The sequence below is a fragment of the Coptis chinensis genome, chromosome 3 (genome assembly GCF_015680905.1).
Source record: "Coptis chinensis isolate HL-2020 chromosome 3, ASM1568090v1, whole genome shotgun sequence".
Taxonomy (NCBI): domain Eukaryota; kingdom Viridiplantae; phylum Streptophyta; class Magnoliopsida; order Ranunculales; family Ranunculaceae; genus Coptis; species Coptis chinensis.
Genome location: NC_141458.1, coordinates 16,556,970 through 16,573,235, shown reverse-complemented (window position 1 = coordinate 16,573,235; position 16,266 = coordinate 16,556,970). Strand labels below are relative to the sequence as shown.

Genomic DNA, 16,266 nt, shown 5'->3' with positions numbered 1-16,266 from the left:
TGACCTTCTTCTAATGAAAAGATGCATTTGGCCCCACTTTCTATCTGAAATTATGAATAATTCGAAGTATCAAACAACTGACGGTAAATTGTTACCGCGTGTTCATTATACAAATGTGCTTTTGGAGTAAGTACATCAACCAAAATACTTTAGCCTGAAAATTAACATGCCCCGACAAAATAAGTTTTTTAAATAGGGCCACCACAGGCCGACTGCATGGCTAGTTCTCTCATAGTAATTGATGTAGACATCCGATAATCTATATAACAAATAAGGAAAGTGTAGGGCCCACAAGGCCTCTCATCCAATGGCTCAAACTGCTATTCAAGTTTTCATGTTGATTAATAAATTTATACTGGCTCATAGGATTGTCTCATTTTCTTTAAGTCACACCAATAAAGTAGTGGTCAACAAAAGTTGTATGGACTTGACACTCTAACCATTTCGGCTGGGATTTTTACATTCACCATTTGGGTTGTTGCAATATCGATCTCCTAAACACTTTGTGATGGGACACTCCAACCATTTGGTATGGGTTTTTAAGTGGACTTGGGCTAGGCTTTTTACGTCTTTGTCGTACGACACGGGCAAATACTTGTATATACACAAAATTAGGCTAATTATTTTAACTTATAAATGCACCAACGATTTTGAGTTTTTTTACGTGTTTTTTTAACATATGACCCTAGAACCCCTCCCATATGATATGTTCTTCACTCCCTCCTATGGATCTTCTATTGAATCATAGACCTATCCAATTTACACTCAGTATGATATTTTTATTTATTTTATATGTTACTATTGGTTGAAGACTAAACACAAGTAGTTAGCCCATAGTGCTATATGGACCTACTTTTTAGACATACTATTGTCACTCACTATTTGGATAACGTTGGTTTGTATTGCAATACACACATACACGTATCTCTATGTAAATCAAGGATTAAAACTTTTGACACATCAGTAGGTCAAAATAATAGGTCAAATAAGTGGGTCGGTCTAGCATTATTGGTTAGCCCATAACACTTACTTACAACTTGGAGAAAGACAGTATAGAAAAGATATATCTATACATGATGTATTTAGATAATACCATAAATAGTGCTTAGAAAAATTGCACATGTGTTGTTTAGGGATAGAGAGAGAGTATAACATATAAAGTTTTGAGAGACAGATATATATTTTGTAGTTTATTTTGAATCGTTTTGTTTATTTTTTTCCGAATATTAACGAATGAAATTTTATACCCGTTTTTTATTAAAACCGATCTCATTATTGCTTTTGTAATCTCTATTTTGTTTTTCATCTGCGAGTTGATGTTTTGGATTTCATTAACTTTGTTGATCATGTTTTTTTTTCCGTTGGATTTAGATTTTTACAAATGACACTGATTTGGACATTTGGTACAGCGGTTGCTTAAAATGTTTGGTAAAAACCAATTTATATTCGCTTAATGTTTTTTTTAATAGTAATTATCTATATATTTATTTTTTATGTGATAATTCAAAACACTTTAATTAATACTAGAACGTGAAAAAATAAATTACAAATATTTGTAGAGTTGTATAAGTGAAAACTGATAAGGAACCATTGAATTTTTCCAAACCATTGATTATGTGATTGTGTGAATGTAATACCATAGAGCTAAAAAAAAATTTGATGAAAAATAAAAATAAAGTATAGGTTTGCTATTGAATATTGTTGTTGTGTCAGATAACATACCTACGGAAAACGGACAATGTTGTTGATTTATGTAGTTGAAATAAAATAGAACGAGACGCCCCAATATAGATAAAAACGCCCCCAATGCTAACTTAACTTGGCAAAATTAGACTAAGCGAGCGTAAAAATGTTCAATTATAAACTGACGAAGTTAAATGTAGTAATTTGGGCTTAAATTTTGTCGAGCGATAGTAACGTACTAAGTGAGCACAAAAACGTTTAAACTTAGACTAACGAAACTAAACGTGGTAACTTCATCGGATTTTGTCGTAGTGATAGTAACGAATTAAGCGAACGTAAAATCGTTCAAACTTAGACTGACGAAACTAAATGTGGTAACTTCGTCAGATTTTGTCGGAACGATAGTAACGGACTAAGCGAGTGTAAAATCATTCAAACTTAGACTGACGAAGCTACACGTGGTAACTTCGTCAGATTAGTCGTAGCGATAGTAACGAACTAAGCGAAGTAAAAGCGTTCAAACTTAGATTGACGAAGCTGAACGTGGTAACTTTATCAGATTTTGTTGTAGCGATAGTAACGAACTAAGCGAGTGTAAAATCGTTCAAACTTAGAATGACGAAACTAAACGTGGAAATTTCGTCAGATTTGTCGTAGCGATAGTAACGAACTAAGCGAGCGTAAAAACGTTCAAAGTTAGACTAACGAAACTAAATGTGGTAACTTCGTCATATTTTGTCGTAGTGATAGGAGCGAACTAAGCGAGTGTAAAAGTGTTCAAACTTAGACTGACGAAACTAAACGTGGTAACTTTGTCAGATTTTGTCGTAGCGATAGGAGCAAACTAAGCGAGCGTAAAAACGTTCAAACTTAGACTGACGAAGCTAAACGTGAGAACTTCATCAGATTTTGTCGTAGCGATAGGACCATACTAAGTGAGCGTAAAAATGTTCAAACTTAGATTAACGAAGCTAAACGTGGTAACTTCATCAGATTTTGCCGTAGTGATAATAACGTACTAAGCGAGTGTAAAAGCGTTCAAACTTAGATTGACGAATCTAAATATGGTAACTTCGTCAAATTTTATTGTAGCGATAGTAACGTACTAAGCAAGCGTAAAAGCGTTCAAACTTAGACTGACAAAGCAAAACGTGGTAACTTTGTCAGATTTTATCGGAGTGATAGTAACATACTAAGTGAGTGGAAAATCGTTCAAACTTAGACTGACGAAGCTAAACGTAGTAACTTCGCCAAATTTTGTCGTAGCGATAATAATGTTGCGATGGAAACCAAATTATATCATTAGAACTGAAGTGAAAAAAATACTTTATTGATCACCAAATCTTGAAAAGTCCAAAGATAATAATGGAAAAGAAACTATTGAACTGAAAATATACTACCAAATTGTTGTCCGGTTTTTCATTCAACTTGTCTATTTTGTCTGCTCATTTAGTAAAATAATTTGTTACGATGAGCAAGAAACGAACACTGCCAGGGGCTATCGGAAATAAACCATTATTGTCAAGGCCCCATTTTTTAAATGGCCAAGGTTTATGGATTGGATGACGCTTCATCGCGGGAAGTTTGACCCATATCATATATCTTGTTTTTGTCAAGGCATACAATTCTCTAACAAACACTTAACATCCGTTGGCATGTATGACCACCAATACCATTGGGTCATTGCTATGTGAGCGAGACTTCCCCCCAGGAGTGGTATTCACATAGTTCCTGAATGAATTTCTTCAAGGCCTAGTAAATCGTTCATTCTGCCCAAACAACGAAGGAGAGAATTGAGACTTGTGCTACTGCGATAGAGTTTTTGGTCATCAGGAATTCCGAATCATCGTCAGCTACATGATCGTCGTCGGTAGATACCGAGACATTATCAGTGCCAAGCTCGTTGGAATCATCTGATAGCATAAGTGGTTAATCTAGTGTTGTTTTGGCAGCGACGACTTGATTTCCACAAATAAGTTGCGATAGAATCAGGATGTCGTACATCACAACATGGATACTGCACAATACTGATAGATGTACAATTTCATGCAAGTCGTTGAATTAAGTCCAGATAAACGACCATTCTATTATCGCGAGCTGCATATTATCATTCAAAGTGGCTGGCGACTAACTTATAATAATTAATCATAACTTAGTTGCCCCCAGCTGAAGAGTTGTGCGTATACCGTAAATGACAATTTCGTACTCGGCCATATTATTTGAAGCGTCAAAACCCAAACGTAGAAACCTCTCAATTATGTCTTCATTTAGCTTCAAGATGACAAAACCAAGAGCGAAGGCAGACTTATTATGCGAACTATCAGTGTAAATCTAGCAATCAGCTCATATATCTGATAAATATTTCAAGTCATCGCCCCCGGGAGGTAATGACAATTAGGGATCAACGTTTTCCTCATCGAGTAATGTGTTTTACATTGGAATATCATCAATAAGAAAATCAGTCATTAGCAAAATCAAAGTTTGTCTCTGTTTAATTGTACGAGTGTTAGAGACAATGTTGTAAGCGCTAAGATAACTTTTCCATTATGCGACTCAATTTGTAGACATTGCGAAAAAACTTTGAGATGGATAGTCGATATAAACCGATGATTCCATTATGGAAATAAGCTTTAAGACGTCGACGAAAACAAACAAAGGCAATGCAATTTTTCTCAATGCAAGAATGCCTCGATTCAGCTGATATAAGAGCTTTCTAACAAAGAATATGAGACGACTATCGGCACTATCAAACGACAATGAACATATATGAATTGGAAATGTTTTGCTGAGATTCGTGAAAAGTAGCTAGTGCGAATTATGTATTTATCGTCTTGAACTCGTGGGTAACCATTGCGAACAACGAGAATCTAATCATCACCACATAAACAATCTCGCACGCAACTATGTTATTGGCGTGTGTTACGTTGAGGTGTTACAAATACAACACCATTTTCGAGAACTCATGGATTACCGAACATTGGAAACAATGGGAATCACATACTCACCACATAAACGATCCCACACGCTACGATGTCGTTGGCGTGTGTTATGTTATGGTGCGATAGATGTCACATCATCTTTGAGAGAAATGGTTCATTTTAGACGATGCTTGTAGTAACTATTATATTTTCGATCCGTACACGCTTAAACTTTCAAAGAAGTGCTTCTCGAGGCATTTGATTTATATTATCCGCATCAGAGGATGGAGAATCATCAAAGGCAATAATCTCGCGCTGAATAATTTGGCGTATTGGTGGAACGGCAGTAGGGTCGTGTGCAACCTGATTGAGTGAAAAGTTGTCTTGGCGGATTGCTACGGATAACTTACTGATGAACTTGAAATTAGCTTTCTCATTCACAATGACTTTTTCGCTAGTTCCCTACAGATGGCGCCAATTATGTTTCGACCAAATATGATCAAAACACTAAGTGGTGACGAAAGAGATGAAGAACGTAGAAAAGTAGTGAAAAAGCGATGGTGATCGAGTGAATGATGAGACTATACCTTTCGGTTGCCTACGTACCCAAATTATCGATGAGGTCAAGTCTCAAGAACGAGTTATTTATAAAAAATAGTTTGGTATTTATATAGGAGTAGAGATTTCTTGTACCTCAAGTAATTGTAATTAAATATAACTCTTAATTGATAATTATCTCTTTGATAAGAAACAAATCTGGACATAAATTAATGTACGTAAGTGGCAAGCCATGTGGCTAGGGTTCAGTCCTAATACATGAGTTAATGGGTCTATACATCAATCCATGATATTGCAAATTGGGCTTTAGCCCTGTCGATTAAACGAATAAAAATGGAGACCCCTAATAATAGACGTTCACCACGTAGGTGGGGGTCGAAATACTCTTTTCAGGTAGCAGTAACTATAATGCTAACCTAGCCGTAGGTATTGCTCTCTCTGTTACTCTTAGTTCTATGTGGATCATAGATATAGGTGCAACAAACCATATGTGTCATTCCTTTTCTTTGTTTACTTCATATACATCTTGTTCTATGCCATATTATGTTCAATTGCCTGATGGTACTCATGCTCCAATCACACATATTGGTACAATCATTTGAAAATGTCTTTTACATTCCGTCGTTTAAGTTCAATCTCTTGTCTGTTAGCCAAATCACAAAATCTCTCAATTGTCTGTTAATTTTTTATCACAATCAATGCATTTTTCAAGACCTATCAACGAAGAAAAGGATTGGACAGGGTAACTATCATGAGGGGTTATATTATTTTCAGTCTCCATCTGCTTTATCAGTCATTAAACCACCTAGTATCGATCTCTTACATTGGCGTTTGGGGCATTTATCTTATCGCTCTTTGCAAACTTTAAGTAGAGATATTCCTTTTATTTCATGTTCCAATAAAAGCACTTGTGAAATTTGTCCACAAGCTAAGCAATATCACTTGCCTTTTCCTTCCAGTGAGATTACTACTAGTTATCCTTTTCAACTAATTCATTGTGATATCTGGGGTGGTTTTTCCCATCCTTTGACGAATGACTCTCGTTATTTCTTAACCATTGTTGATGATTATAGTCGTTGCATGTGGATATATCTCATGCATGTTATATCTGAAACAAAAAGAATTTTGCAATCTTTCTTTGCCATGATTAGAACTCAATTTAACACTCATGTCCATAATCTTTATTCAGGAAATGGTCCTTTACTTTTCTCACCAATTCAAAAAGTTCATTTTGACAATGGCACTGAGTTCCTTTCTAACGACATGTATCACTTCTTTTATGATCTTGGTGTCATCCACCAAAGGAGTTGTGTCTCAACGCCACAACATAATGGTGTTGTGGAACGTAAGCATCGTCATTTGCTTGAGGTTGCTAGAGCCTTAAGATTTCAAGCACACTTGCCGTTAAGGTTTTGGGGTGAATGTATTCTCACGATAGCTTATCTTATCAATAAAATGCCATCACCTATTTTATCGGGTAAAAGTCCTCATGAACTCTTATTTAAATCTATACCAAGTTACTCACATTTACAAGTCTTTGGTAGTCTTTGCTATGCTCACAACAGTAACATTAAGCATAAATTTGATCAAAGAGCTAAGCCTGGCATTTTTGTTGGTTATCCCCATGGTCAAAAGGGATATCGAGTGTTTGATATTGCAAGTAAAACCATATATGTTTTTCGAGATGTTAATTTTTTTGAAGGAATTTTTCCTTTTCGTGATGTTTCTAAATCTACTTCTACATCTCCCTATGTTACTCCCCTTCCTTTAAATGATAATGATAGTATGGAAGTTTTTTCTCATGATCTTAATGAAGTCAATCATCATACTATCGTGGAAGGGAATAATGGTGGTAATCCTGGTTCTCCTAGTTCAGAAATTATTCCTATCAATGACGCACCATTGTCTCCTGCTGGTCATAACTCTCCAACACCCATTGTTCTGCAGCAGTATCATCATCCACAGCGTGATCGACATCCTCCTATAAAACTTATTATGCACACGGGTTACTCATGATAGCTCACCTCCTCTATCCAATTTCAAGTTGACAGGTAATCCATATTCTGTTCATAAGTACCTTTCCAATTCTAATATCTCTGTTGCACATAAGGGGTTTCTTTCTAGTGCTTGTTCTAGAGATGTGCCTACTTCTTTCAATTAAGCAGTTAAGTGTCCTAAGTGGTGTGAGGCAATGCAAAAGGAACTTCAAGCACTTGAACAGAATAATATATGGAGTCTCTGTCCTCTTCCATCCCACAAGAAACTCATTGGGTGCAAATGGGTTTACAAAATCAAATACAAATCTGATGGAAGCATTGAACGGTATAAAGCACGATTGGTCGCTAAAGGATTTACACAATTCGAAGGGATAATGGATTATCACGATACCTTTGCACTGGTTTCTAAACTAGTCACAGTTCGAACTTTACTAAATGTCGCTTCTGTTAAGCAATGGCCACTATATCAGCTTGATGTTAATAACGCTTTTTTACAAGGTGACCTTGAAGAAGAAGTTTATATGAGAATACCACCTGGCTTTCCCGTCAGGGGAGAGCATCGAGTATGCCGCCTAAACAAGTCCATATATGGCCTGAAACAAGAATCACGCTAGTGGTTTTCAAAATTTTCTTCTGCTCTTCTTGAAATCGGGTTTTCTCAATCCAAAGCAAATTATTCTTTGTTCACTCATATCACAGGTCAATCATCCACTTTTGTGTTAGTTTATGTCGATGATATTATCATAACAAGTAATGATGATTCCGTTATCAAGCATCTCAAGCACTTTCTTGAGAACAAATTCTTTATCAAAGACCTTGGACGTCTAAAATATTTCCTTGGTATTGAAGTGACATGTTCATGCAAAGGCATATTTTTGTCCCAAAGGAAATATCTTCTGGACATCCTGAAGGATATTGGTCCAAGTGGCGGCCGTATTTCAGCATTTCCCATGGAACAAAATTTGTGATTATCTCCAACTGATGTGACGCCTTTGCCTGACCCGACTATTTATCAACGCTTGATTGGCTGACTTATTTACTTGACAGTTACTCAACCTGATATCACTTATTAAGTTCATATCCTTAGTCAGTTTATGCAATCTCCAAGGAGCGCACATATGGATGTACACCGTGTTCTTTGTTATCTCAAAGATTCGGCTAGTAAGGGAATCCTTCTGTCATCATCTAGCTCTCTACATCCTGCCCATCTTCTCGTCGTTCTACAACGGGATATTGTGTTCTTCTTAGTAATAGTCCTATATCTTGGCGAACAAAGAAGCAAACCACCGTTTCCCGCTCTTCCGCTGAAGCAGAGTATCGTGCTATGGCAACCTTAACTAGTGAGCTCCAATGGCTGCACTATTTGCTCAAAGATTTTGGCATTTATCACTCCTCCCCTGTCACAATGTATTGTGATAATCAGGCGGCTTTGCACATTGCTAAAAATCCCGTTTTCCATGAACGTACAAAACATATTGAAATTGATTGTCACTTTGTCGTGAAAAGATTCAGAAAGGCCTCGTTAGTCCTCGGTACATTCCTTCCTCCAATCAGATAGAAGATATTTTTACAAAATGCAGATCCATTTCATCGTCTTATGGAGGGAGAGTGTTAACGTATATACTATCTTGGTGTATATTCTCTAATCTCCTATATATTCGTTGTACATCTTTTGTATATATTCTCCTTCCTAGTATAATTAGATTTTCTTCTATATGTAAATTCTTGATGAGAAAGTCTCTCAATTTGAAGGAAATTTTTTTCTTCCTGTGCTTGTAATACGATTATAAATATATTGAAGTCTTATGTCTCATAGCATAGTAAAGTGAGGACACCAAAATCGTCTTCATTCTTTACAAATATCCTAGCTTTGTGTGCTGTCTTTTTATTTAATTTGTTCAAACTTTGGTATTGATACTAAGTACAAAAACAAAACAGCATCCATTTAAAAATTAATCCAGATGACCATTTTCTGTGACTTGCTACGACCATGCAGTTTGTGAATGATCACCACTACTTAGTGTCTGGTGTAATTGTCGTTTGTCTGGTTTAATTGGGTCGTTTGTCTCGTGTAATTGCGCACCTAGACACTTTTCTGCCCAACGGAAGTTGGAAGCTAGAAGAATCTCTCATCTAGATTTAATAATGAAAACAATTCATTGCGAAAAAAAAAACAAGGATCTTTAGTCTTCCAGTATAATCATGCAGCACAAATCGTTTTAGATCAAGAAAAAAAGGGCAAAAAGGAAAGAATCGAGCCAATCCTTGTGAAGGCGTAACGATTGTAAATAATCAAGTACTGGTGTGGAGCTGAGCTGCTGCCTCTTCTTTCATCTCTGCCTTAATAGCTGCAGCCAACTGATCATAAGCTTCACCCCATGCACTACACATCTCTTCACTCCACTTTTCCCCTAGTGCATCTTTTATTGTCCTTAATAAAGCTTCCTTCACAACCTGAAACAGTCGAAACATTTTAACACACTTACCGAATTAAATGAAATTAGTCGAGAGTGTTTTCCCAAATTGGCAGATAAACAGGCACGGGTTTGGCTAGTTAAATCGTTGGCTATCGGTCTATGTTCCATTGTTCCTAACTTAATCGGCTCTAGCAATTATATTACAGTTAACCTATGAGCCATGACCAAGTATGGGTCATGGACCCTTAGGCATACCTATGAGCAGCCTTAAAAATTTATACACACACACACAAATGGTTCACTTTTCTGAATTAAATGTCCCTAAAATTCTTAAGTAATTACCTCGAAATGGGGATCGATAACACCCTTCTTAAGATGAACAGACCCCAAATATTTGAGAGTGCTCTCTGGAATGTCCACTTTATCTTTCTCCCGTAGTTGAATGGCTGCCTCGCAAGTCTGTTTCAGTCAAAATATTACTTAGTTTTGCTATAGTACAAAAAAAAAAGGTTAGTGGGAGAAAAGTAAGAATCAGTAACACCTCTAATTAATTAGAGAAAAATAAGAAAGTACATAAAACAGAATTTATGAAAAAACCAAATTAACAGTTTTTAATGTTTGAATCATAATTAATGAAATTTCTAGTTAAGTAATCTGAAGATACGTGTACTATGGACGACTAGATTCGGCCTCGGCCGAGAAACAGGCCTGGAAGGCTATGGTTGTGTAAATGTGTATTAGTAGACATTTTTCTTTTGTTGAGATAATAAAGGCAAGTTGCCTTTCCACTAAACAATAAAATGATTGAATTGCTAAAGATTGAAAACAAATCATTGAAGCACGACAAACACTGAATACAAAAGTTATTGGATTATCTTGTTTATTATGGTATTTTTCTGGTAACTTTCACGGCTTCCATGATCTGATACTCTGCTCACATTCACAAATCACAATTAACTTTCAAGGCCAAACATTTGTTCCTGCTAAATATTTCAAGTGAAAGCGTCTTGTTCCTTACAGTAGTCACGTATCAAGATGATTGAGCACCATTTGAAATATTGTCCCATTGTTGGTAATATCCAAGGGATGGCCCCTATTTCTTCTCCTTTTCATTTTTACAAATCCTTATTAAGTTCGATCAAAATTCTGTAAGAACGCCGCAGCTTGCAATATGCAATATTCACTAGTGAATATTATAATTTATAAATTAAACCTCTAATGAATATAATTGGGTTCTCCGTAATGTCAATTAAAGTTCCGGTTTCAAAGACCAAATAGTAACTAAAAGTTTAAAACTGACGCTAAACTCTATAATAGTGATAGGATGCTTGATTACAAGTTTAAATTGTTACTCACCATTTTGAACACTTTGACAGCATGGGACTTGAGCTTGGGATTGTTTTGAGGGATCTCATCTGAGTCCTTAAGAAAAGAGAACATCCCTTTTGCAGCTGGGGCTATCTCCAAGATGCTAATTCATCAAAATACAACACAAGATACAACATCTTATAATCATCCCAACATCAAACATCAAACATGAAAAAAAATGCAACACATATATAATGCTTACGTTGTAAAGAACTGAAGGCTTAATTCGGGTACGTTTTGCTTCATGGCCTCCCATGATTCCTTCACCAAAATTTCTTGATGCTCTGTGAACACCATGCTTACCGAAGTCTCACAAATATTCTACTTTGTGGCCTTTTTTGTTGTTGTGGAATTTAGCTAACTGTTACCAGTATATATATTCTACTCTCTTGTGCGTGTGTTCAATAATATATAGTATAGTGTGCTACTTCTAGATGGGCTTTCCAATTGACCCACGAGATTTGTGTGGGAGTGGGATGAAAAAAGATTTATTGTGTTACATGTGACAGCCACAACTTTTCTCCTCGAATACTATTGTGTGGGAGTGGGATGAAAGAAGATTTATTGTGCAACATGTGACAGCCACAACTTTTCTCCTCGAATACTATTAGAACTTTTAGAAGGGAACTAGATTTTGAACCGGTCTTACGAACGGTACCGTTAAATAAAACCAGCGTGATGCCGTGATGCAGCACATGGATGTTTTTATGCACAAACTATATGATTAAGACAATAAAAGTAATATTGTAAATATAGGAAAATAACGTGAGCAAAACCGTCCTAAAAAATATGACCAAAAATCACAAATCATATAATAAAAAAATAATATAATACTGTTGTGGGACTATAGCAAGGGTTAGGATTTTTAAATTAGTAAAAAATTTGTTATAATAATGTATTATTTAATATATTATTTTTTGAGTTTCCTATATGCTTGAACGATGTAAGAGACTATGAGTATTGTAGGAGTTTAAACTTTAAGGATTATTTTAAGAATGTTACTTGACAATGTATTATTTGCATTTTATTTTTTATATATTTTTAAGTAAATTTGGAAAGTGAATTATAACAACATTTCTTTTATTTACTTAAATGAACTCAATTAGGGCAATCAATTATTTATAGGTAAACATTTGTATCTGGTATCATTTCTGTGGGACTACTATTTTTTTCTTACTTTTAAGTTATATTTTCGTAGGAGAAAAAATAAGTAAAAGAGAGAAGGATAGATTATTTTTGTACAAACTGCAATGAAAGTCAGAAAAAAATAATGAAGCCTGAAAGAAACTTGTTTTACGTATCAACAATTACTTCATCAACCTTTCTAGTATTCATTGGAAATGATCACAATGGAAATTAACAAAAAAAAAACACAATAACACTGAAAAACAAAAATCAATAAACAAAATAATATACATAAGCTAAGATTAAACATTTCCAAAATTTTCCAAGTTTTGCCGATGCAGTACACAAAGCTTAATCTCCCCCAATTTTTCTAGAGACATTACAAATACATTTTGAAAATTTATAGTATAAAAAGATATTCACCTGATTAATATACATTCATAAAAATCACTCGGTCCCTTGCAAAGGGATTGGCAAAATCCTTTATTTTTATTAAGTGAAATCTCTGTCGGCATTGTGCATTTAAAGTTTTAAACCTTCAGGGTTTGGAACTACGATACTTAACAGTTGACAATGTCAATGTTTTTGCAAAGGCTCCTACGGTCCTAGACCTTATAGTTTCTTCTCTCCATGGCTAGAGTTCAATTTTGCCCCGCACCTGAAGTTTTATATCATATTGTCCCATGGACTGAAAACTCATTTTCTGATTATACGAAACACCTTCCAAATGCTACGATAAGCAAGCCAAACAAAAATTTGTTCAAAAAAGAAACTCTTACACTATATACATTATAACATGAGTAATACTTTAATAGATTTATTCTAACCTGATTTACACTATATACATTATTTTCCGCTATGAATCTAAAGTAGAGGACGAGAATGAATTTGTGGTAGATTAAAAAAAAAAAAAAAAAAAAAAAAAAAAAAAAAAAAAAAAAAAAAAAGAGAGGAAGGTGTGGCCTATAGAACATAAATAAAAAAAGGACAGGAAATTGAATAAAAACAAAAATAATACCTCATATAGAGTTAGAGTTGAAGAGAAGAAGAACAACAAAGAGGCAATGAGGGTAAAATAGATTGAATATTTTGTAGGTTTCGCTTGTGTGGAAATTTTGCTAGGCAGTTGTATATTTATTTTCTAGATACTTGTATTTTTTTTTCTCATTCCTATTTATCGTGAGTAAAAAATAACGTGTACACTCTCAGAGAGCTCAAAAAGGGCATGCTATTATAGTGTTTAGGAAGTATTATTTTCAAAACTATTTCCATTAGTTGTTTTATTTTTACAAAGAAAATGAAAGAGATACAAGAATAAAGAGAGTCAATATTTTTCTTGATTTGTTTGTACGTGTAATGTGTATATCTATATTAGTTACTCTTGTGGAGTGCATATGAAATGCTTTTATTTTTTCCTTATCATATGAGGAGTGGTTATATGTGTAATATGTTAATTATTGACGGATTTGATCAAAATGATGTGTGCTGCTATAGTGTGGTTTTGTTGTTGGTGATCATTTTCACGTAGAGTATGGATTAAGTATGACAATCTGTCTGTGAATTTTGTATTTGAGTGTTATGTTATTATTTAAGAAATAATAAGATATTTTAATCTATATTGAATGAGCTGCATTAACTGTTGAATGAGTTGTATTATCTGATGACTTTGTGACGTACTAAGTAAGGAACTAATTGCCTCGGTGTTGGAGGAACTATCTCGCCTCACTCGTACACTTTAATGGATGAATAGTATTTTGAAGTATAAGAGATTAATTTGTTAGATGTGATTAATTATATATAGAAAAAATATATATATATATAATAAAATATACGTGTATTCTTTTTGAGATGTGTATACCTGCGTATACACGTGTATTCTTTTTTAGATGTGTATATTTGCGTATACACGTATTTTCCTTTTGAGATGTGTATACTTACGTATACACGCTTTCTTATATTATTGTATATGGATGAACTATTACCATGTATATATGATAATAATATGATTTCACCAATAAGACATGCATGTGTAGGTTGTTTTCTTAATGCTGCGTTATTAATGATTAATTAAACTAGTCGTGATACTTAGTAGTTGTAAACCATAATTGGATTAATTGTTCTTAATTAATATATTGAACTTTGTTCATGCCGATATAAATTGTTGTTGCTGATATATTAGAAGTGAGTTTATATTATCCTAAAATTTTTAAAATTCGTGTCATACGGTAGCAAGCCTTATGTTAATTGTCATTGTATATGGAGATTAATTTTTGAATCTTTCACCGTTTAAAATAATTAGTAATAATAATAATAGCAATGAGCGTCGAGTATTTATTCTTAATTGTTTTGTTTCAGTCTATATGATTTGGATAGATGAATATGAAAAATTATTTTTGATACGTGCTATATGTGATCCAGTTGCAAGCATGAATTAGGATTCAAGGGTTGTTTTAAATTTAATATTTTTGATAGCATGACTAAAGTAAATATAAAGTTTTATTGTAGTATCAATGACATGAGTGATTTTTATTTTGAGTGTATTAGGGCACAAATTTTTCTTTGGTGCATGATAATGAAAACTCCATAATGTTTTATACAGGGATGAACTTCCCCCATATTATTGGTTAGTTAAGTAGAATATTAATTTTCCTAGAGTTTGCTACGTGTTAAGAAACTGCATACTCATGAGAGATGATGTATTTATCTTGCGTTTAAGTGACAATAATAATGTGTTTTAATATAGACAGTTAAACTGTAATAGATTTTGTAATGGCATGAGGAGATATATTCTGGAATTAATTAAAATAATTAATATTAATGTTATCTTGTTTAAGTTTAATCAACGTGCATTCTTGTATAGGTTCTAAGTTAATAACCAACGTATTTGTTCGTATAGCTTTACTTCCGAATCTCGGGACGAGATCCTTTTGAGATGTGTATAGCTGTAATGCCCGTATTTTTAAAATACGTTTTTATTTATTTATTAATTAATTAAATAATTTATTTTAAAAAATTGGTTGGATTAGACTCGGGACATGTGGGCCTGGTTTTTGGGCCCGAGTCCATTTTGGGCTTTGGGTTGGACCCAAGTATATAAACACACTTTTCTAGATAATAGGGTTTTAAAAAATAATAAAAATAATGAAAATGGAGGCAGAGAGAGAAGATGGTTTGCTGGAGAGGTGGAGCGCGACGGTTCAGACTACGGAGGATTCGTCGGGTTTTAATTCAGGTGAGTAGCTATTTTGCTATTTCACCGATTTGTAGTTTTATGTATGTCGATAATCTTGCTTCAATCGTTTTTGTTTTATACTACTCTTTTATATTGTTTTATTATTCGTCGCCCCGTATGTTGTTAAAACTCTGAAAGCTTTGTGTTATGGGGTTGGGAGTATATGAGTTTGAACTGCTGGAACAGTTCAAAACTCTTTGGAACTTTGTCAATGGGAGGCGCCGCCATCAATTTCGAACGCCCCTCTAACCGTGTTGGTTTGTTTCGTGGGTTGGGTTGTTGGTTAGAGGGATTACGATTGGTGGTGGTGGGAGGTTGTCAAGGTGCCGCCAAAGCTTTGAGGGGAAGCTTTAATAATGTCAACGCCTTTCTTGTGTTCTTGAAGGATGCGATTTTTGTCTTTATTTTTCATTGTTTTGAACTGTTTTCGTTAGTGTTGTTTGGGGTTTGATGAATGGTGGTAGTTAGGTTGATGTTGGATTGTGTGGGGCTGTCGATTGGAGCTTGAAACAAGCTTTAATGGTGGCCAAATTTTATCTAGATCTAGTTTGGAGGTAGGAGATGGAGTTAGCAAATCGAGGTGGAGCTTTCATTAAAGTTATAGGGTTTGTGATTTGGGTTAAAACCGCCTAGTTAAAAATGGGTGGTGTGTGGAGGAGTGGTGGCCGGATTTTTGGTGGCTGGTGGAGCTGCTGGAGAAAGGAGATGACGACTTGGGCTTGGGCCTGGGTCGGTTTCTCTTGGGCCTGAGGTTTGGGCCAACTTCATTTCTTTTGGTTTTTGTTGCTTGGGCCGAAATGTTTAAGTTTTTGGGCCCGGTTTGTTTTAGTTGGTTTGGTCCATTTTCTTTTAAGTCTTTGGGCCAGAACTTAGATTGTTTTGTTGGGCCGGTTTCAGTTTAATTTTCGGGCCGAACTCAGTTGTGTTTTGGGCCAGTTCAGTATACGTTTTTGGGCCCGTTTCTAATA

At 34.8% G+C, this 16,266-nt stretch overlaps 1 protein-coding gene across 1 annotated transcript; it reads right to left on the bottom strand.

The window, feature by feature from the left end:
• Nucleotides 1–9,273: 9,273 nt before the first annotated feature.
• Nucleotides 9,274–11,618, bottom strand: LOC147508263 (anaerobic nitrite reductase HB2-like). The gene is made up of 4 exons (XM_086600818.1): nucleotides 11,144–11,618; nucleotides 10,930–11,044; nucleotides 9,916–10,032; nucleotides 9,274–9,610 (listed from the first exon to the last, which is right to left on the bottom strand). The coding sequence occupies exons 1-4, from the start codon at nucleotides 11,236–11,238 to the stop codon at nucleotides 9,449–9,451; spliced, it is 489 nt and encodes a 162-aa protein (XP_086456944.1). The 5' UTR covers nucleotides 11,239–11,618; the 3' UTR covers nucleotides 9,274–9,448.
• Between the last annotated feature and the right edge of the window lie 4,648 nt (nucleotides 11,619–16,266).